The 24,689-nt window shown below is 37.0% G+C and overlaps 1 protein-coding gene across 1 annotated transcript in view; it reads right to left on the bottom strand.

Annotated features, from left to right (window-relative positions):
- Positions 1-1,877: 1,877 nt before the first annotated feature.
- LOC145683872 (dehydrogenase/reductase SDR family member 11-like) overlaps positions 1,878-24,689 on the bottom strand; it is a 61,584-nt gene continuing 38,772 nt past the window's right edge. Inside the window, exons 5-6 of the mRNA XM_081755496.1 lie at positions 17,779-17,934; positions 1,878-2,099 (exon numbers count right to left, since the gene is read on the bottom strand). Coding sequence (XP_081611622.1) covers positions 2,055-2,099; positions 17,779-17,934 — 201 coding nt within the window. The 3' untranslated portion in view covers positions 1,878-2,054. The remainder of the gene's footprint in view (positions 2,100-17,778; positions 17,935-24,689) is intronic.

The raw sequence follows: 24,689 nt of genomic DNA, 5'->3' as shown, positions 1-24,689 counted from the left end.
TCACTTGAATTGGTTTCAAAACTGTTTCTGAGAGAATACTATCTTCAAAATAATATTAAAAATTATAGAAGGAGTTTTCGAGACATTCGAGACGAGTAGAGATTTTTACGAGCAGTCTCGACTTGAAAATTCGAGTCGATAAATACGTTTGTCTCGAATTTTACAAAGTGTGTCTCGACTCGTGCGCATCCCTACAATTCCTAAATCCACTCATGCTCAAAACGGGAGATTTATATATGAATTAAGTCAAGAAGACACACATTTACGTATAAAAGAAACGATTCAATATGACACATCGAAATATAAACTAGATGAACTTCTTCGAAGATGTCTCGTTTTAAAAACAAAAGGTAAGAAAAAGACAACAAAAATGTCGGTGCTGTCAACTTAGAAAATATTTCTACATAAGAAATAAAAAATGTTTACGTGTGAAGTTATTCATCAATTACTGCATACAAAAATGGATTTATTAAAGGTATATTAGCATTCACTTTCCAGTGATGGTGTCTTGATCAGTAATAAACCAGAGGCGATATGCCTTCATCACTGAAAAACTAGAGACGGTATGGCATACCGTCTCACTTGGACCACTGTATATATATTAAAACTATATATATTAAAAAGGAAACTTATGTGACCTTTTTCCCGAGGTATTTAATTAACACAAATGCGTACCCGAGTACCATCATATCTATGCAAATATGTTGTATTCTATGTGACCGTAAACACGCATTAGTGAAATAGTAGCAGCTCCCTACGAGAACGTTAATCAGTGCCGACTTGATGATGAAGTCATGAAATGACATTTCCACATTATAATATAATTCAGAATATCCAATAATGATAACGGAGAAACCAAAAGAGACAGAGAAACGAAACTTTGCACGAAGTAACTAAAGAAAGGAAGACACCTTCCCGTGTATTGGTTAACAACACCAGATGAACAGTGTTGCAAACTCTAGAGAACGTTATGTTTTTTGTAAATCGAATGACTCAACAAAAGAGATGACCAACGGAGATCAATGTTAAATATTGACAACAACTGTTTACGCTGACTTCAAGTCTAGAAGGATCCGTTGAATAGTGTTGCCATCAACAGAAGAGAAAAGTTGAGTTTGGAAAAGGTACAATAACTCGGAAAATGTCACTAGTGCAGTATGGTTTTAAAACTATAATACAAGGCGGTAGAGCATGAGGAGCAGTACTGTGGTTATGTGAGATCGATAAACCACATACTGACTGAGATATTTGGTATCTTGTTAAAGTTGCGAAATATGGTTTGTAAAAGATGCCAACGCTAGGTGCACCAACGGCGTTTACATTTAACACATGTTTCACGTTATTTCTCGATAACGTTTTCAACACTGATCTTCGTTTACCATATCTTTTGTCTAAACAACTACCAGATTTTCTCAAGAATAACCTACTGGTTGTTACAGCAACCACCTACTTTCATCAAAAATTATAATCAAACTTTGCAAATTTAGAATTCTAAGTGTATGTGGTAATTTCTTACACATTCATTTTTATCAAAACACACAAATTTTGTTAATTGCATAACTTACAATTTATGAGCAAAAAATTAACATACTTTGTCTTGCAGGCATGTCCGTTTTAGGAGGACTGCCGGTTATTTGTCGACTATGCTGGCACATGTGGCGGAATAAGAAACTTCTGTAATTTCTGTTATGTTTCTACAAGGTTGCTCGAATAACCATCAGGTTCACGATCACTGAAAGTTGCGGCGACGCATGAAATCGCAAGAACCCCCGATCGTTGCTTGAGCAACCAGAAATTAGTCTCACGTTCTAGGAGGTGAGCATTATAGATTGTGTTGATTAAAGTTAAATTAAATAATTGAAAAAAATACTACTATATATGAGTATTTACTGTATTTATTAAAGTGAAGAAAGAATACAATAAAATCTTTTTGTAAGTTTGTACTGTAAATGGATTAAAAACTTGAATTGCTCAAAATCGATCTTGTACAACATTAGATAGTATTGCAGAATTAGATGTATTCGTGATGTCCATTTTCTTTTACAGTGCAGTAACTACACCATCGCATCGCATGTTGGACGTACAATTATATCATGAACCTGAAAAATAAAACAAATAAAATTACCGAAGAACTCAAAGAAATCTTAAATTTTATGTAGCAACAACGAGAACTTGAAATAGCATAATTTGTCCACTATTTCTAGTTAATCTATTTGAGGTAAGTCAATAAACACGTTTACTCTTGTTCTAATCGTCTGTAGGTGGAAGGTATGAGTCTCTATGATCGCAAGCCGATAGATATCATTGTCTTAACTTGTAGCAGATTTTCAGCGTTATCTCTCAGTTCTCTTTGCGCTGTTGCGAAGTAAACATAGCGGCGACATTGTCCGTTTGTGCTATAGAAGAACAGTGTTCCGTCCGTACTTCGTATTTTCTGGTCTCAAAGTCTATCAGGAGCTGAAATCTATAGAAGACTTTCAGTACAATACGGGGGAAATGTTTATCAAGGCAAAATGTTTACCAGTGGAAAAAGTTCAAAAGCCGCTGAACAAGCGCGAAGGATGAGGAAAACGAAGACCATTTTTAAACTGTCCAATCCATTGGTACAATGGTGAATTTTAAGTCTAGTAATATTCTGGAAGACAACATAGCTGTATTTATTAAAGCACAATGAGTGCAGGTTAATATTTAAAGTATAGTTAGGATAGAAATTACTTATTTTTTTGTAATTTTTTAATTATATTAAAAAACTGTATCAAAGTAACCCCGGAACGTTTAACATGGTTCATCGTCAGTATGCATTGATATTTACGTTTAGTTCCTATAAAACGAATTGGAGACATACAACAACACATTTAGAAAATGAAACATTGTTACGTTGGGTCAGTGGTGGAGCGTTTAACTCTGGCATGTGAAGTTCTATCCTAGCTCACTCCAAATGAGCTTTGTGGTGGACAAACACCTCTGCGTACGTTTTCTCGTGGGTTTTCCCGTTTCCTCTCACTTTCGTCTTTCCACCATCATCACCTATTATCTTAGAATCGATGCATAATTACGGGGCGTTAAAGAAAAAATTAAGAAATATAAACATTAGAATGTTGTTAATTCATTTTCAGAAACTAAACATAAATACAAATACGTGTTGATGATGAAATATGTATCAAATGATGAAGCAAAATATGTTAATTTCTAGACACTTCGTTTATCGGACAAGGAACTAATTAATCCTAGCAATCATAAAAACCAATTAATAATGTTAATACATTTTCGAAATATTACATATTATAAATTCTGTAGTTCCATTCCTTCTTGTTGATCAACGTGTGGATGAAATATAAGCCATTCATGGCCCAGTGAAGTTATCTTATTGTTCTAAAGGGAAACTAAAAGAAACGCAAATTAATATTGGGCCCTTATTAAGTATTCTCTGAATATATTGTATTCATAGATCTGGTATATGGTGAATATTTTAAAGGTAAATATTTAATATTAATATACTTCAATTCCTTCTGGAAATTTAATTTAGAGAATTGATTATTCTCATATTCTTAGTAAACTACCTATGAACAATTAATCGCCGATGTTTAGCTCCGCTATAAAGTATAGTAATTCGGGGGGAAGTAACCATAGGGGTGAAGTGAATAGAGTTAAGGTTAATGATATGTGACAACAAAACATGATCGGCGCTGATCTTTCAAACCCCTGTGTATACAGTGTTGAGTCTGGAGTTGACAAAGAAGGTAGTGCACAGAGGAAAGAAGCGAACTATTGAATGCAGCGAGCACGGACAGCAGGGAAGATGAGTAGATCTGTATCTTCTTTTTTTTGTTGTTGTTGTTGTTGTTGCTGTTGCTATTGTAACATAGAACAGTAAGAAACTAGGGCAATTAATTCTTGAAGTAATTGTGTTGTACCCAATACGTCTACAGCAGCATGAGGCAATTATTAGGTACACATGTATATAGATGCACTTCAATATATTGGGACCATAAAACTACAAAACATGATTTTTAAAAAAGACGGCTAGTTGGGGTGAAATTACTAACTTATTTTGGAGTGATGTGAATAGTCCTGTTAATCATTCCATACTGTGTGTATGAATGCCCTCTGAATACTAACCCATACCGAACACTGTCTCCACGGAACATTTTTTCTGAAAGAAACACTGCTCCAAACCACAGTCTTATAGGAGAAAATTGGGTTCAAGACCTATTGGGAACTCAAATATTGTGCTCTTTCTTGTAAGGTCAGACAACTTAGTGCCCATGTTTCAAAACCCTGCGATACTTCCGCAACAGTTTTTATAGAGGGAATTGGGCTACGGGAATATAATTTGAAGTACTCACCAACTACCCCTATAAAAATTGTTGCGGAAGTACCGAAGAAATCTGAGACATGGATATTTGGATAGGGCACATACTACGTAGCTCCTAAGTGAAGTCTTTACCCGACTACGGTAGATCTATAGTTTTGGAGATATCGACCTTTAAAGTTCAATTTTTCATGATTTTGGCAGCCTATAACTCCGAAAGGTAGCATTTGGGCACCCAAGTTGGTCTATACTTTTTGTCTTACCTTGATGTCAGGAATTTCCTCCCAAACGTTGTCAGTCTTGTTTTGAAACACCATGTATATACAGAGACTCACTAATATTCGGCCATCCCATATTATTGTAATATGTCTCAAAGGATGCATTAATGTAAATACGTAGGAAACAGTAAGGGATGACACGGAACAACTTTCATGTCTTGCGTACTATTTCATAATGTGTAAAAGTTGCAAACGAAAACTATGCCTAAATAACTGCTGTGTTTCTATAAACTGCCTTCGTATCATGCCACTTTAATACTCGCCCACAAAAGTGACTTTACCGGGCGGTCTTATTTCTGTATCTCCTGTTTAGGGAACAAAAGGATTAGTAGAAAGAACATTATATGTACAACTCATTTTTCGTCTTCGTGTTAGAGAGTGCGAATGGGTATGGTCTATTGGATTTGCAGTACAACACCTCCAATGGGGCGAAAAGGTTGTAACACAACGTTTGGACAGCGGCATCTGGTCAACTTTCGTCACGAAAAGGGGGATTCTAGGGATGCGCACGAGTCGAGACATGTCTCGAATCTCGACTCGACTCGACTGGAATTCGAGTCGAGACACACTTGAAGACGAGTAAAATTGAAGACGAGTCGAGACAAACCTATTTCTCGACTCGAATTTTCGAGTCGAGCCGAGACTGCTCGTAAAAATCTCGACTCGACTCGAATGTCTCGAAAATATTTCTATAATTTTAAATAATATTTTGAAGAAAGTATTCACTCAGAAGCACTCAGGGCACGAGAATTTCGGAAACTGCAAGACTTGTCGGGTGTTCTAGGAGTACTGTTGTGAGTGTCTTCAACAAGTGGCGAAACCAAGGGGAAACGACGTCCAAACGTCGAGAGGTTGGGCGAACCCCACCTCATTACAGACGTCGGACGTCGAAAGCTGGGCAGACTGGTAAAACAGGACAGGCAGCGAACTGTGGCGGAACTAACATCAGACTTTAATGCTGGGCAAAGTACAAGTGTGTCTGAACTAGTATTGTAAAATTTCTGGAAATTTTGAATGTGTTGCTAAAAAAAAGTTCTTTCTCTATTTCTTTCCGGAAAAAATGGAAAATTGAAAAAAATAAAAATGTTTGTATTAGGGTAATTTTACTAGTAATGGAATCTTTTCTTTTTTTCGAACGCGTGAAAATATAAGTTCAGATATTTCAATATTGCGAATATTAAAAAAAATACTCGAAAGTAAAACTATTCCAATTATTATTATCTATCTACTAAAATATTACAATAGCAATAAAAACGCTTTTTTTTTTAGCTAATCGCGGACGACTAGCATCCGTCCAAAGGGTACCGCCCTTTACATCGGGAAGAGGGGCAAGTGGAACGACTAGGAGTGGAGAACGATGGTTGGGTTTTGATAGATTTATTAAACTTTATTAAACCATATTTTTACATAATTATAATTCATAAGGAAGTAGTTCATCCAATATGGTGGTGGGGGGGGGGAGATAATTTTAATGTAGGCGTGTGGACATTATGGCCATTAACCATAATCATTAATGAGGTAGGAGGAAAGGTATGATGGTGATGTGCATTAGACATCACAACAACGGGTTGAGATTAGTGAAACAAATGCATATTATCTTCTGATTCGGGGGCAGCTCCGAATCTGATGAAGACAGTGGGAAGCCCTGGTAGAACATTAGGACTACTGTGCGTATGATGGAATGATATATGGAGGGGCTGTATCGGTGATGAAGTCATTGATTAGAATGAGATCGGGGTGTCCGGGGGGAGGGAGTAGCGGTAGAGTGTGAAAAGAAGTGAGATATATATATATATATATAAAAGCTTTTTTTTTTTTTTTTGTTAAGGTTACAGGGTTAGGGATTGGTACTTTAAACTTTATTCATCTATTTTCATTTCAAAAGGTATGCTGGTAGAGTGTCTCCTAACCCTAGCCATTAGAGGGTTACGCCCTCTCTTTGGCACAGAATTGACGACACTGATGGGTTTTTAGCATATAAGATGGTCTAAGTGCAGTTTTATAAACGAATAGTGCTAAAAGTAACAAACAAAACAATAGGTGAGTGAATAAATTTAAATGTGCAGATAAGTAAACAAAATACATATATAATTATAGAATTGGTGCAGGTAGAAAACAGAATGGAGCTTTGGCATGAAAGCAGTGCGTTGAATTGTTATGAAATAAACATGATAGTATAAAATGAAATGCAGTGCGTACACGCCACAATCACAAACATAGTGTTAGATACACGAATGCATGTTAGTTCTTCTGTCTCGGGGCGACTCGAGACTGATGGAAACACGGGGAAAGCCCAAAGTTAGTAGTGAATTGAGACATAGTGCTAAAATGGAAACAAATGATGAAGATGATGTGGTATAAGATATATATGAAATATGTCGTGGTCTTCAGCTGTAGGATGTATAGATTTTAGGTATAGCGTGAGGAGAACGTTTAACGATGTATGCAGATATTTATGCGGTGCATCAGTTTCAGCATCAGCTTGTAAAGTATCTAGGAGTAATGGGTGGGAGACCGGTAGGCGAGAGAGTATATGTTTCAAACGGAGGTCTGCAAGATGTTGAATAAGGTGAGGAAAGTTGATGTGTTCGTATGTCATGAAGTTCGGGTATGGTAATTTTATGCGGTACGCAAGTCTAATAGCATGGCGTTCTAGTATCGATAATCGGTCGTAAAACTTTGTTGGAGCATTGCACCAAGCAATATGGCCAAATGTTAAAATGGGCCTGAGGAACATTTTGTATGTGTTGATTAAGAGAGGTGCGTTTAAACCCCAAGAAGTTCCTGTTAGACGCCGTAGAAGATTGAGCCGCAGAGTGGCCTTTTGTGTTATTTTCTCTAAGTGAGCTTTCCAATTTAATTTAGAGTCGAAAACAACCCCGAGATATGTAGCTGTAGGTGTTGGTCGAAGTGGATGGCCTTGTAGAGATATATTAAGGTTGCGAGGGTTTCGTTGAACCTTGGAGCGGCGTTTAGGAGGTAGAAATACCAGTGCTTGTGTTTTGGCGGCATTTAAAGTTAGTCGCCAAGTGGTGCACCATTGCATAAAATTATTTAGAGTTGATTGCAAGGTTATGTTGATCTGTTGCATGGTCTTGCCCAGAGCTAAGAATGCCGTATCATCTGCATATTGAAATAAGTACACATTCTGTGTAGGTGGTGGTATATCGGAGGCGTACAGTATATAAAAGCTTCTTTTTTTTTTATTTTTTTTTTATAACTGTTAAACCGCAGACGATAACGTCGTCTCTTCGGGAGGGATAAATATGGTAAACATTGGTTATGATTGATACACATATATGGTCTATGAGATTCGGCTACAACAATAATAAAGAAAGTCACTTTATTCATACAGAGGTGAATTATTATTGTTGTTGTGAACCATGTGATACAAAACAAGAAACAGATATGGATGGGGAAGGTTGAGATGTAAGTGCTGAAGACAGACAGTGGTCAATGTATGGTTAGACATAAGGAGTATTGAAATAATGAAAGATATGCTTATTTGAAGGGCTGAGCGAATGATGAGATGAAGTGCATGGACGCCACAGTACACAGGGAAGTGTTAGTATTCACAAATGAGCTTATCTTCTGTGTTGGGGCTACTCAACACTGATGGCAGACATGGGGGAAGCCCTTGTTAGAAGGAAACTCACTGTGCAAACGATGGGTATATGTGCGGATTGAATTCTGATGGATGATAGGTAGCGAAGAAATGATGGTCAGGGTGTTCCGGATGCTTCTGGCCATAGATGGAGAGTAGATGTCGCAGTGGAGGATAGTAATACTTAGGCGAGGTGGAAAAGTTACTATCAAGATATATAGTGTCCATAAGCGTATGGTGCTGAGTTCTCCATTTCTTATCTACGTAGCGGGAGCGAAGATCTTCCAGATGGCGTGTGATGTGCGGAAATGTGATTCTTTCGTATAAGAGACGTGTGGGACTAGGCAAGCTTATTCGAAATGCGAGTCTCAAAGCGTGGCGTTCTATAATACGTAGGCGCTCGTAGAAATCGTCATTCGCACTAACCCAGGCGGTGTGACCATGAGTGAGACATGGGCGAAGGAAGACCTTGTAAGTGTTTAGGACGGTATCCGCGTGCAGGCCCCAGGTAGTACCAACCAGGCGTTTTAATAGATTTAAACGGTTTTGTGCTTTCTCCTTAATAGATAGAAGGTGAGGTTTCCAAGATAATTTGGCATCAAAGACTACCCCCAGGTATTTAACAGTAGAGCTGGGATTGATGGGTACACCTTCTACGTTAATAGCGAGTAAGGATGGATTGCGGCGTACTCGACTGCGTCTCTTGTTTGGAAGTATCACTAGGGCTTGTGTTTTGGTACAATTCAATTTTAACTTCCATCGATTGCACCAGTTGCTAAAAGCATCGATAGCTTTTTGCAGAGAAATGTTGATTTGGTGCATAGTTTTGCAACAAGCCAGCAGTGCAGTATCATCTGCAAATGTGAAAGTGTAAATAGGCTCAGGCATCACGGGCAGGTCACTAACATACAATATATATAATAATGGTGATAAGGCTGAACCTTGTGGGACACCAGTACAAGGAAAAATTGGAAAAGATAAACTATTATTAATGGAGATATATGCGAGACGATTCGTAAGAAAGTGATACACCATACGTATATATGCGGCCGGAAGATCGAAGAAGTGTAACTTATATATAAGACCATTGTGCCACACGCGATCAAATGCCTTTTCAAGATCGAAGAGAAGAAGGCATGAGGGTGCAGTTCTATTATAATGGTTCGTGATGATGGTGCTAAGACGTAACAAGTTATCGAGGAGGCTATGTTCAGGTCGGAAACCTGCTTGGTGTTTAGGCAACAGATCATGAACTAACAGATGGCTATGGAGTCTCCGGACTATGATGCGCTCAAAGATTTTCCCAAGTGTGGAAGTGAGCTGAATGGGCCGATAAGAAGCTGGATCTGTTTTATCTTTTTTAGGTTTCAGAAACATAAGTACTTTAGATACTTTCCAATCAGATGGATAGTAGCCAGTTCTGAGGACAAAATTGTACAGCGTTGCCAAAATATGAAGTAAAATAGCAGGACCTTCTTTAATATGGCGGTAGGTAATGCCATCAAACCCTGGTGCCGTGTTTTTCTTGTGACGTATCACGTCTGTAATATCCATTGGCGTTATTGGGGCCGTTAAAGGATGCTGATCATCCAGAGTATGGTCCATGTTAATTCCAAGGTACCCATTATGAGGGTTTGTATATCTGGCAATGCGCCTGTAAAGAGTTGATCCATCTCGGAAAGAGGGTTCTGGCGTGAAGGTGGTTTGAAGAACTTGGGCAAAGGCATCAGCTTTCGCAGAGTCCGTGGTAAGTGCAGAATTCTTGTCGAGTAGAGGGTAGTGAGGAGTGCTGGGTTTCCCAATTAGCCGGTTGAAATGTTTCCAATATTTAGTTGGATGGCTCTCCTCAGCTAAAGCATTAACTGTCTTTATCCAGTTGCGCTTTTTAAATGCTCGGATGTAATTTTGAACCATGCGAAGATACTGACGATGAAGTCGCAGTGTGGCTTCATTACGGCTGTGTAGGTAATCCTTGTACGCTGTTCGAGCTAAAGAGATGAGAGAGAGATAGTGAGGTGGTAGTTTAGGCCGGTAAAGATTACCTGTGGTTTCTGGAATGTGATTTGCACCGCTGGTTTGAATGCTTTGCGTAATGCGATCTAAAGTCATGTCGAACGTAGAAATGTCAGATGGAAGTTGAATATCTGCTAGTGCGTCGTGGATATCCTGCCGGTACATTATCCAATTGGCACGGTCAAAATTTGGCCGAGAACGGGGAGTTTCTTGAGGTGGTTTCGATCCATTAGGAAAAACTATGTCGACCTTTACAGGATCATGATCGCTACCAATAGAATCAAGAACACTGACATCAAGATATGGGACTATACTAGATGAGGCAATTACCACATCGGGAGTTGTATTAGAGGATGGGCGAGTTGCTCTAGGCAGTGGGCAAATTTCGCCGTTCGTGTGAGAAGTAATGAAATCAGAAAATAACCGTTTTTCAGTAGCATTTCTGCTATGGTAGTTAATGTCAGCCATGACAATATAGGAGCGAAAATTAGTATCCAGGTACGTGAAAAACGAAGTAGGTATGCGAACATGCGGTCGAACGTATATGGTTGCTACAGTGATAGGCCTTGATTTAAAATAAATGGTGACAATATTATGCTCCGGTAGAGGTTCAGGGAATTTGTGATTAATGGTTTTGATAGGTAACTTATGTTTAGTGCCAATAGCTGTTCCGCCATTTGCTCTCTGCCCCGGTGGTCCATCGTGGCGTGTGAATTGATAACCAGGAAAATAAACGGATTGTTTTGGAGTTAGGAAAGTTTCATTTAAGAGAAAACTATGGACCTTATGTTCATGTAATAAAGCAGTAAGTAGGTCTTTCCTGGTACAGAGTGACTGGATATTGAGGTAAAGAAACGTTATAATAAAGCCTGTATCCATGATTATGACAGTTAAACTTGGGTTGTAAGAGGATGAATTTGAAAATGCACTGTCTGTCCAGAATAGGTTGCTTTGACATCTAGGTTATAGAGTATTTTAGTTGCATATACAACTTGATGGATTATGTGGGTCCGCAAGAAAGGATGGATGTTCTGGAGAGCAAGACTAAAGAAGCGGATCATGTCTTCGACTGTAACAGGTTCTCGAAGAGAATTGTGCGGAGGCACTGGCGTATCTGGCGTACGTAAAGGCACTACTAGTTCGGGTTTAGTAGGCTCTGCTTGAGGTTTGGCCTTACATTTGTAACTATATGTAGGATGCGCATCATGGCAAGTGTTGCAATTTGGTGGCGCTGCTCCGTTAGGGCAGTCTTTAGTAAGATGGTTTTGACCACAGTAATTACATTTAGAGGTGTTTGGACAGTTATGTGTCAGGTGCTGGTTATAAACCTGGCACTTTTCACACCGAATCGGAAGAGGTGGAGGTGTACGAGACGGTTCTACTTTATGACGGCGTTTAAAGATGTAGGCACCATATTGTAATAAATGGTCAATAGCTTGCTGTTCGTTTGTCAGAACTCTAACTAGATAGGTCGGGCCAGTATTGTTGCGTATACGGATACATTTTTGAATGTTCACGCCTTCAGCAGTAAGTTCTTCTTCCACTTCCGAGTCAGTTATCTCGGGATCGACACCCTTGATGATGACGGATAACAACGGTGGTTTCCTTGGTGGTGGACCTTGCGTCTGGCGTTTCGGTTGTAAGACAGTAATATTTGCATTCTTGCCAAAGATCTCAAAGGAAGCCTTGTTACGAACGTGTCTATGAAAATCGGGGTTCTTGGACTTGAGAATAACACCATTGTTTGTGAAACGGATCTCTGTTATTTCCAGTCTTGGTACGTATTTAACAAGCTGTTGAAAAATATGCTTTGAATTCTTGAATTTTGTATCAAAGTTTGTGAGAAGGAAATTATAGATTTGATCCCGAGATGGAAGTGGTGTAGGGTCGGAGCTTGTTGAAGGTTGGATGTCCATACGCAAATCCTGGTCATCATCAATATTAACATTGGCCGCCTCAGGAGCAGACCCCGAACGGGGACGCTTATCAACCGACTTATCCGAAGTATCCGATTCCCGCCTAGTGCGCCTACGTTGATCCCTAGGCTGGGGAACTACAGGTGGTAGCCTATGCATTGGGCCAGCGGCCCTACAAAGTGATGGAGATAAGTGCAAATGTATAAGTGATGATCGGAACCAGCCAGCAAGAAATGAAATGAAATGAAATGAAATGAAATGCAAGAAGATGAGAACAAAAATACAGGTTTTAACCCTCCAAAAGGCGTATAGACCTCTTGTCCACCCTGTAAAAAGCGTACTTGCACCGATCTCAGAAATACGTATTGCAATACTTCGTCATCGGAAGGTGCAATAACAGCTTTAAGACAGGTTAGGCTTAACCCAAAGTAAGTATGTAAAAGCTTCAGCTCCAATCTGTAACTTTTGATTTCAAACCATTGTTTTTCGGTTATTTGTGATTTCACGTTCAACAAAGACAAATATTTTAAAGTATGTGTACTTTTTAAAAATAATTATTTAAATATATCTTTTTCATAAAGTTTATTTAGTTTCAAATTATTGTCCAAAGCCTTTGTATTTTAATAAACCTTCTCCAAAATCAATGCAAATGAATTGTGCTGCCATCTTTGGAGTTCTTTTAAACTATAGACTGAAATAGTGATGTCGTCATTTCCTCCTCGTTACCATGGTGATCGCCATGTTTTTTTCTAAACAAATACATGAATCGAAAGGAATACTGTTAAGTCTGGTGTTAATAATCACATACTTGTTAATTAGACAATTGTATATTATTTTGAAGTAAAGTAAAGTTAGTAAGAAAAAGTACAGATTAAGAATATGGAGCCACAATTTAGAAAATTTACGAGTGGAATTCAGTAATTCATGAAGTAACATCTAAGGAATCTTCTACAGAGTCCACATTTCTACGTAAAATGATAAGATAGAAATTGCATAAGAAACGTCATTACCACGTAATCCATAATGAACAAAAACAATTATACGCAATGTAGAAACTCTACGGTAGAGACTGACAAGCTGTCGGCACAATGAAACTAGAACAAAATACGATTTGTCTACAAGGAAAAATCACTGTCTACTTTGAATAGAATGTTAATTATATTGGCGCATTCAGATTTCTTACACCCACACTTTAAAATATGAGTACATAGTTACAGTGGCTACAAAATAAACAAACAATCAAAATAAAAGAGGAAACTAGGCTTGTAGCCATATGCGTGCTGAGAATTTTCAGTCTAGACCGATTTCTGATCGGTTAAGTTTTAAACACTAATTCTGTAGCCCTACACATATGCAATGTAATGTGTGATACTGATGGTACTAAATAAAACAATTTCCAGAATTATTCAAGCTTAATATCCGATAATAAACAAGTTAAGTATTTTGACACTTAATGTAACCTCCAAATGTATAGATAAATACCAAAATCTACGGTATCAAAGGAAACATTTCACTTTCAACGCTTACCATATTTTATTATATTATTTACCAAATTGCTTGCTTTTCCTATCTTTTCGTAGTTTCATTCATTGGAAATCTTTGTTCCATATACAAGTTTTCCTTTTAATCTAATTTTGCAATCCAGAAGTTGATACGTCACTGTTTTCACTTTGTACTTAGGTTCTTAGACCATGTTGTATAGAAAATAAAACTACGATCACCATGGCAACGAGAAGGATGTGACGTCACACTATTTCAGTCTACACGTTTGTGGACGTTTATATATTTGTGGCCAATCCTTTCGACAATGAGATCTCGGAAACTACAGGCTCTAGAAAGATGACGTTTTCACCGATCGATTGCAAATTTTGAGTAGATTGTCCAGTTCTAATTGAAAATTAAAAAAAAAATGACTATTATTTCTTTATTACATTTTTACGGGTACACTGGAAGTGTTGAAATTTTTTAAAAAAAAACTAAAGCATCGTATTCTACGCATTATACATTCCAACAACCAAGAATTGTACATATTGGTTGTACATGTCTCAGGCGTTTGTTTCATACACAAATGACAATGAAAAAGGAAGGATAACCATTCCTCCAGTCTAAGGTGAATCTTTATTTTTGGAGGGTTTTGCCCAGTGAACACCATATATAAATGGCATTATAATTAATTGTTCATGTAACGTATTTGCTTATTATACCTACATACTGCATGCAAGAAAAAAGAAAACACTGATCATACATGAATTAAAAACTTCAACCGGAAGTAGGCTCAAATCTTGCAAACTGTGCGAGATATTGGAAAAGTAATCGAAAAAAATCTCCCCTTTACGGTATCTCTTGCCGATTTTTATCAAAACGTATTTCACTTGTGTCTGTAATGCGATATGTACAGATGTGAGGAATAGCAAGGAGATTCATGTTCATATGTAAATGATGTGCTGTGTAGAGAGCGCAGGTTCAGCTAGTCTATATATTAAAATGCTAGGTTTATATGTTTGTCCCCTCTGAAAAGTTTCTATGTTTGTCTCCAATTCTTTCGACAATGAGATCTCGAAACTCAGAAAAGCTAGAAACGTGCCGTTTTCACTGGTCGATTCCAAATTTTGTGTAAATTGTCTAGTTCTAATTGAATATTAAAAAAATGGCAATTAGTTCTTTGTTACATTTTTAGGGGTACACTGGATGAAATTTTAGAAATAGTAAAACATCATATCCTACGAGTTATATATTCCAACATCACATAGTTGTATATAGGGGTTGTATGTCTCTCAGGCGCTTGTTTCATGGCCAAATTATAATGAAAAAAGAAGGATAACCATTTCTCCAGTCTAACCCGGGGTGAACTTGAACCTGAACCCACAAAGTGGGGGTGATGTATATATTTCCTGAAAGCTTGGGTCAAGGTAAGATAAAAACCGGTTACCAAAATTGGGGAGGTCTCATATAAATGATCGAATATATATATATATATATATATATATATATATATATATATATATATATATATATAAATAATCGAAAATGGTCGTCGAATCCATACTTTTCGGGGTCGCTGAGATGAACAGAAGATGCCGTTTAAACCACAAATTCTGTCCCATTAGAACTCCTAAGGGTGACGGGAACATGTAAAGGTAATTGAAAATTACCGATATTAGTGTCAATTCATAGTTTTTGGGGGTCTCTAAGTAGATTGGTGACAGTTCTGGTACCCTTTATGTCCAAAATGAAACGTATTCTCCCAGTGCGAAGAACGGGTATTCGTAATAATAACGAACAGAAGTTTCACATATTCAACCCTTTAATATATTTCTTGCTGCTCAAATTTACTCACTTGAGCGGTATGTGTGTGTGTGTGTGTAAATAAGATCATATCTCTTTTTGAGTTAATCGAAAAACATAGAAATAATATAGAGGGATTTTACCAGAAATCAGAAAACTAAAAAGTAAAATTAAAACCTGTTGCTTCAAGTATTTTTCCTGTTAGCAAAATACATTGTATATATATGCTGCAGACATGTTACAGAATCAGGCCAAGAAACACTTTTTAAATTATGTTTTCCGGCTTTTGCCAATATTTCCGAACAAATGATTTTTTCTAATGGATTCAAAATTTCCGGAAATTTTACATAGCACAAGGAAAATATCTCAATAAAATATGTGTTTGGTTTAACATATTAACTAGAATGATTCTGGTCACGTTAACACTTCCCTGCCATCAAGGAGAAACTTAAGATATTTTAAATGCGTCTATGTATTAATTAAGGTAACTAGTATTATATTTTAGTTTCTTTTGTAGCCATAACTCTATTTTCCCATGGTGCTAGCTTTAAAGTGTTTGGATGAGTTGTGCACAAAATTTCCCTATTCTAATACAAGAAACATAAATACTCAATTATCTTAACTCTAAACAAGTAAATATAAAACAGCTTTTATTTTAAAAGCTTAACATAATAAAATATTCGAAAATTTCAATTTTTTCCAAATTTTCCGCTTTTTCCAAGCTCGGGAAAAACCCGTAAAAAACTGGATTTTTAACCCAAAATGTCCGGTTTTTTCAGGCCTTCACAACACTAGTCTGAACACACCAAACACTCCTAACGATTGGCCTCCGTAGCCGACGACCCGTTCATGTGCGAATGTTAATACCACGACATCGGCAACAATTACTGAAATGAACACGTGACCATCGCCGCTGTACTTTGGCGCAGTGGCAGAGCGTTGCATTGTCTGATGAATGCCGATAACTTCTTCATCATGACGATGGGAGGGTGCGAATCCGTCGTGTTGCAAGGGAACAGCTCCTTGACATCTGTTCTGCGGAACGGAGACAAGCTGGCTGCGGCTTAATTATTATCTGGGGAACTTCACATGAGCATGCATGTGTCTATTGGAGCTCGAGCAAGACACCATGACGGCCGAGGTATATCGCGCACTGCTTGCAGACTACGTACACCACTTCATGACGACCATGTTTCTCATCCTAATGGCATTTTTCGACAAGGTAATGCACCATGTCTCAAGGCCAGGAGTGTGATGGAGTGGCTCGAGGAACACAGGGGCGAGTTCCAAGTGATGTGCTGGCCCACCAGGACGCCCGATCTGAACCCAATCGAACACATCTGGGATGTGATTGAACGTTACGTCAGGGCGCATCGCCCCCCTCCCCGGAATTTACGGGAATTAGGTCACCTGTCTGTGCACGTGTGGTGCCAACTCTCTCCAGCGACCTACCAAGGATCATTGCGTCCATGCCAAGACGCGTCGCCGTTGTTTTCCGTGTCAAAGGTGGACATACTGACAATTATGTAGGTAGCCATAATGGTCTGGCTGATGTGTGCGTATATTTTAACTCGTATATTTTGTCTCGACTCGAATTTCGAGACATCTCGTCTCGAATTCGGGTCGAGTCGAGACAGAAACGGTCGAGTTGAGGCACGAGTCAAGACAGAAACACATTTTCGAGTCGAGACAACATTTTCTCGAGATGAGTCGAGACAGGCTTAAATCTCGACTCGACTCGTGCGCATCCCTAGGGAATTCCAATAGGCATATTGCTCGTCTATTGAATATACTATGGAGTACAGTTGATGACATGGTGCGACGTTACAAGAACGAAGATATGATAGAATTCGTGAAGCAGAGAGGTCGGACTACCAAGCTAAATCCAAATTAAGTGCACCGAAGATTGCAGCGGAATTGTTGCAAGAGTGTGGGAACGATGTATACCCGGAGACCGTTCGGAAAGTACTGAGAAAAGAAGGGTACCACAGAAGGGTGTAGAAAGAAAAACATTTGTCAACAAAGTGAACAGAAAGAATCGACTTGAGTTCGCAAAAATCTATGTGCAAAAGGAACCAGAATGGTTGAAAGACGTTATTTTTGCTGATGGGAGCAAATTCAATGTTTTTAAGTCTGATAGTAGGGTTCTAGTGTGGTGTAAGGCAAATGAAGAACCAAAGAAAGTGAATTTGCAAGCAACAGTGAAACATGGTTAAGGCAACATAATGGTCTGAGGTGCTTATCTGCAGGCGGTGTGGGGGAGCTCAAGTTTATAGATGATACAATTACAAAAGAACAATACCTGAGCATTCTTAAAGAGATTTTACACAAGAGTTTCTTTATTACTGTTCTAAATACTTCATAATTTACCTGGACTCTAGGGTGTGCTGATAATATGTAGATAACTGATTCTGCCATGTCCTGTGCTTCCAACGCAGCCATTTTCTCAACTACAGATTCCGGATTATAATGTTCTTTCATGAATTCATCAGCCATTTCTGTATTAACAAGACCGGGACTAATAGACTGCAAATAGAAAACTTGTGTTATTATAGTCTGTAAGGGTCGAGGTTTATCTTGTGATCAAATTCAGTTTGTTATGATGAACAATAACATAGAAAATAAATGAGAAATTAAAATACATATATATAATTATTTCCAGTGTACCGAGTGCAAAATTTCACGATCAATGTCAAAGTAACATTTCCTGTTTCATCCATATGATGAGTAGGAAAACCTTTTTTTTATGCAAATGCCAGGCTAGTGGTTAGTGTCAAGTTGAACTACAGCAAGGTTTGTCCAACTCTAAAAATATATAAATAATCTTTATTATTTAAAATAAGCGATTTCGAATAAATCTATGATCTGCATTTTTTGTGTGTTTTAGTGCTGTAATTTATTAAGAAAAAGGAATATAAAATAACCTACATTATTACAGTGAACTTGCAATTGGATCAAATTCATTCAAGAGACATTACAAATACTACAAAAGTTGTAATAAAACACAATTTTAATACGTTAATAGGTTAATAGGTTACAGTAACAAGCCAAAAAATAAATAAATAAATAAATAAATAAATAAATAAATATAAAGAGAGACAGACAGAGAGTAAGAGATAAACTAACCAAAGGAAATTAGACATTTAAATTTCTTATATATCATATTTTTGTTAAATAATTATTTAATAATAAATCTTAATTTGTTCAATAATGCTGGCAGATAATTTTTATAGATTTATATTAAAATTGTCTCTTTCTTCTACATTTTAACATATACTTTCCCGCTTGTAAATTTCTTCAAGCATTTCTACGGAACAGTTTGCTTAGCTACTTTTGTTCCACTGATGGTGCTTTGTGCTAGTTAGTCTATTACTCAATAATGTCTCCCAGAAGTGTCTACACTAGGAACTACATGCTGCAATGACGTAAGTTGCAAATTTTTTCCAATCTCGGCTAACTTTCTGTATTTTTCAGCAATTGTATAAAATCACGAGATAGGCATCAAATACACTCATTCCGCACTTCCGGACTTCACTTCAATGGATATCGCAAGCAATGGACAAATTTCAGAGGAGCGGATTTAGTTTGAAAATACTGCCCTCTACGGACATAGTTATGGCAACACTGAACACGAAGTACTGTTCCGGGAGCTGGCGGACCGAAACTATTTAATTTATTGTACGTGTATAATTACAGTTATAGAGGTATTTTGCATTTTCAGATTGGATAGTGTGTATAATTAAAAGTTTAGCAATATATCGTTTCCCTTTCTTTCGTAACGTAATTGTGAATATTACAGGGTTCCTACAACCTGGAAAGTCAGGGAACTTTTGGTAGTCAGGGAAAATCATAAATTAAAAATTTCAATGGTTTGACGTCATTGGTCCTCAAAGATGTATGTTTATCATGAGGGGTACCACAAACCAGATATGTACTCTTATGCTTTCCTTTGATGAGTAGAGTGGCCCAATCTTGCACCCTTGATGCTCTTAGACGGATGGGTATAGATACCAGGCTGTATGGATGCACTTTACTCTCCTTGCTGGGTACCTAGAACAAGATACGTACTACCAGGGTGCGAATTACCGGGGGGAGGATGAGGGGGATTTCCCCCCTCAACCACATTTTATTCCCCCCCAAAGAAGTCAGCTGAAGTATCCCCACCGGGGATGCTCGCTTTCCCCCTCAAACTATGCTTAGTATAACTCCAAATTTCACTGATTTTTGTTATTTCTTGTAAATTTAATCTTCTAGCTGTATTTCGAAATGATCGATGTAAACCGTTCAGTTTTGGTCATTTCTACTTACCACCTAATTACCCACTATTTTCAACGTTGTTTAGTAGAACTATATTATTATGACTACGGTTGTTACTTGCAACTGTATCTTCGTACCCTTCAGTTCGTCATCGTTTGTGAATTTGAATGTACTAATTGCGTATAACAAAGCCACATATAGATTTATAAATGTTCTTAGCGGTTGGCCAAGAAGAAGTAAACAAATAGCTTCTTCTACCATACTTGGCGAAATTCGGATATGTCATATTCATCCTCTATATTTGTATCGATTATCATCTTATTTTAATTTTTGTTATAACATGTTATTTCATTTTCCAGTGTACTCTTTGTAGCACATGGTCTTCATTTCCTAGTAGGTTGTGTGTATACAACTCAAAAGTTGCATTTAATTTGTGATAATTAGCATAGTAATCACTGCTTTTACAGTTTACGGAAATGAACTTTTGAAACTGTACTCAAAATCTGAGATATAGGTATTCTCTCGTAAGTATATGTTAACGTACACGCTGGGGGATACGCTCTTAGTGAGCAGACATGTTAATGAAGGTGATTTTTAGGTGAATAAGCGAATAATTCAAGATTTGTTTCAGCATTTGTTAATACGACTGGTTCTCCGTGTCATTGTCCGTGTCTGTATAAGCATTTCAACTGGAGCGGTTTTTTTTTTAAGTTAACCCTTCATTTTTCCATCTTTTCGCTGTACAGTTTGCTGTCCACGCAATTAATGTTGTCTGAAAAACTTCAGTGTAATGTTTTACTTTATTTGAATAACGTAGCCCATAGTGAATCAACTCATCTTCAACCTAACAGTAAAGTAATTTTTAAGTGTTGACTTTCTGTGCCCATCACGGAATCGATATTTGGAGAAAAAAAATCGTGATGAGCACAGCTTTAGCGGGAAGTAGAAGCACAAGCTCGAAATTTGAATTGAGATATTTTAAATATTTGGCCTTCGATTTGACCTTGATGTGAGAAATCGGGACTAGCAACAATCCATATCTTGTTTGATAGGCTAATATCTAGATTTTCTTAAAATAAATAAATAAATAAATAAATAAATAAATAAATAAAAAAGTCCGGTTTAACTGATAATTTTAGTGGTTTTCACAAGACTGAAGTAGGTTTCTTTTCGCAACCTGTATGTATTAATGCAAAGTGGAAGCTTTCAATATGAGTGGAAAAATTAACATATGCTTGTGATCATGGCTATCGCTCGAGCGGAATTATTAACTAAATAAACCTTAGAGAGCTACGGGGACAAGAGTGAGTACAACATTAAACACGTTCAGAAAGGTTTAGTGGGGTGTGTGTATGTCAGACAATATATATGTGCATAGTTATTGTCGGTAGATTTATTAAATTATTACAGATTACAGATGTCACACACACACACACACACACATATATATATCTATCTATCTATCTATCTCTCTCTCTCTCTCTATATATATATATATATATATATATATAGGGGTAAGGCATTTATTGTCTCATTTTGAAATTTGAACCTTCAGACTATGTTCTTTGGCCTAATTTTATCCCCCCCAATATAGATTATCTAATTCGCACACTGCGTACTACCCCTGTGGTTACTTTGGATAACTGTGAAGGTGAATCTATATCCTGTACCTCTTACCTTTTAATATTGGCTGTTTATAGTATAACAGACGAACATCTTACTCTTTTATGACCAACCCTGATTTATAAGTACAGCCACACACACAGGCAAATCACTCTGATTGGTTGTTGAAGACACATGATTCAGATCACGTGAGCACACACAATTACACAGGCGACTCACTCTGATTGGTTGTTTGAAATCATATGAAAGAGATCACCTAATAACTGTACATCTTCATGCTGTTATGATGTGTATCTGGAGAAGGGTTTATGTGTTGAAAACTGGCGAATGAGAAGTTATGCTTCTGTGGTTCAAACGTTTGACGTTATGCTGAGCCAGCGTTACTGTGATTGAAGTATAAGTTTAGCTTTAAAAGTAAATGGCTCCTTTCTAATAATTTAATATATTAATATGACGGATGAAATAATACGGGATCGTTTGAATGAAGATGATGCTTTATCATGGCTTATGAATCTTATTGGTGTGTAGAACCCTTCTTAAATTTGAATGTGAGGTCTATGGATGAGTCTACTTTACTCTTTTTAACTAGGAAGATGTAACTATACTTAAAATTACGGTATATATATCTTTAAGTATAGGTCATCCGTAAAACACTATTCACATCCTTCAGACACCAATTTGGCAGCTACTAACTGAAATTTATTCAAACTCATACTTATAACACTTCACACCTACCATGACATCACTTCTTATTCGCTACTTTTAATCATATTCCCCCTCTCTCTTCCTATCACGTGATCTTTTGTTCTATGGCTGTGTAACTTGTGACCAATAGATTGTTTTCTTTACACACATACATGCCTATCACATTATATCTTTAGTAGGTAGCTAAAATCGTCTCGTAAGCTTAATCAGGTTGCTATCTGTCTTAACATGTAGAAAATTGAAGTTTTACATATGTTGTTTTATATAATCGGAATACGTGAATGTATAAATCTCGAGATGTGGTTGAAGGTCAAAAGTACATAGTTCATCACACAACTTACTGACCTACGTTGAATTTTCTTTGCTGAAAGAATTATTTTAAGCAACCAATTTTTAAAACTAATTCTTTTCTTTGCAGACAAACATTTTCAAACAAAACTTTATTAGAATAAAATTTTGTTAAACTAAATTGTGAAGGAAAAATGAAAAAAATAAAATTAAAAATGTTTAACAAGCGAAAGTTTTCAAAGTAAAATTTTATCAACAAAATATATTTAAACTAAAATTTCCAATACACAAATATTCAAACTAAAACTATAGGTTATCAAAACAAATTATTAAAGAAAAACTGCAAAAATTTAACACAAGTATTTGCTAAATTTTGTTTGTTGAATAATTACAAGTGTGAAAAGAAACGGTATTGTTTAAAAAAGAAATAAAAAATAGATTTAGAAAAATGCTTGATACGAAATAAAATTTTTATTTGAACAGCAGCTACACAAAATTCTTTGTTGAAAAATTTTACAAACGAAAACTAGTTGGAAAAATTTATACGAAAGAAATAGTTAAAAAAATTACACAAAGCATTTAGTTTTAAAATTTTGGTTGCTGAAAAATTAAAAGCCCAACAAAGAATCAATTTAGAGAATAAGAACGGTTTAGAATTCAAAACTTTGGCATCAGTGTATACTTTTGCTAATGAAAAATCGCTCGAACCCTTAAAACTTTTAAGTAATTGTTTATAACTCATCAATGTCTCATTCACTGAGTAATTTAAATTAACGAATAATATTTCTAATCGCAACTATTTTTACAACCAATCAAAATTCCACATAATTGTTAGTGCTTATAATTCTTCAACATCAATTTTAAGTACACTTGCATCTTCCTTGTTAAAAAAGGATAAAGCACTCATCCATAAGTCTCACATTCAAATTTAAGGGAAGTCATGGTAAAACATAATTTTTTATTCAAATGATTCTATTTTCTTTCATCCGCCATTTTGACATATTAGATTATTAGAAAGCAGCCATTTACTTTTAAATCTAAATTCGCACTTTAATCACAGTAACTCTGAGTAAGTATGACGTCAAACATTGGAACCACAGAAGCATTACTTCTCATTTGCTACCCCAACACATAAACCCTTCTTCAGATACACATCATAACATCGTCAAAGAAACCACAAGGTAACGCCCATCGTACAGAATGAAGATGTGTAGTCAACATGTAATCTGAGTCATGTGACTCCAAACAACCAATCAGAGTGATTTCGCTTGTGTTTGTGTTCCTGTTCCTGAGTCATGTGACTTCAAACAACCAATCAGAGTGATTTGCTTATATATACTATATGTGTGTGTACCTCTACATCAGAATCAGTCATTAGAGAGTAATGTGTTCGTCCAAAGTATCATAAACAATCAATCTTAAGAGATGAGAGGTACAGGGTTGGTCCACCTTCACACTTATCCAAAGGGACCACAGGGATACTTATCTGGTCCTAGGTACCCGTCAAAGAGAGTAAAGTGCTTGTCGGTAGAGCCTGATACCACAGTCTTAGTTTGAGGAGTATATGATTGGCCCTCCCATCTATCAAAGGGAATCATAGACATACATATCTGTTTCTAGGTGCTTTCGAAGAGAGTTGCGTTGCTCGACCATAGGTTTACAAATACACACCTTAGTTGACAAATGACGCCAACACGTTAAAATTTTTAGTTTTCTGCAATTCTTTATCCACCAAAGTGAATGACTTACAACCATTCAAAGGAACCACACGGTACGTAGCTGGTTCTAAATATATATGAAAAAGAGTGAGATACCTCTGTAAGCATCCTTACATATGTATGGGACCAAAAGCCCATCATCTTAGAACACAAGGAGTACTAATTTGATCCACCTCCACCCATTTAAAAGAACCACAGGGGTACATAACTGGTCCCTGACATCCACGAAACAGAATGGGTTTCCCTCTATATGACTGATAATACCCATCGTAGCGAATAAATAACGTGAAAACTCCGAAATTTTCAATTTTTGGCAGTTTGTATACTCGTCCAAGGGAATATACAAGGACCTCTAAACTTTTCAAGGTTCATATTTAGGACCCATAGATCCAGCCAAAATTTTTAGTTACCCTAAATCCCCAAATTTAAAGGATAGGGGTCGTACTCCACCCAAAATCATGGCGAATGACCGATGGCGTAATTCTACGTGACTGTAGCCAATGGCAGAGGTCACGTGACTCCTAAGTCGCCTCTTATTTGCTGAGGGCAAAATCGTACATATGCCGATCCATACTAGTCGCGTCACCCATCGAGTATGTGTCGAATATGGTGATCGGTGACTTGGTCAACACGATCCTCTAGAAACCACTGTTGGTAATTTGTGAACTCTCATTGAAACTGCGTGAATGG

Source organism: Thermobia domestica, chromosome 4 (assembly GCF_964235325.1).
Source record: "Thermobia domestica chromosome 4, izTheDome1.hap1.1, whole genome shotgun sequence".
NCBI lineage: Eukaryota > Metazoa > Arthropoda > Insecta > Zygentoma > Lepismatidae > Thermobia > Thermobia domestica.
The sequence above is the reverse complement of the archived record's forward strand: the minus strand, read 5'-3'. Positions and strand labels throughout refer to the sequence as shown.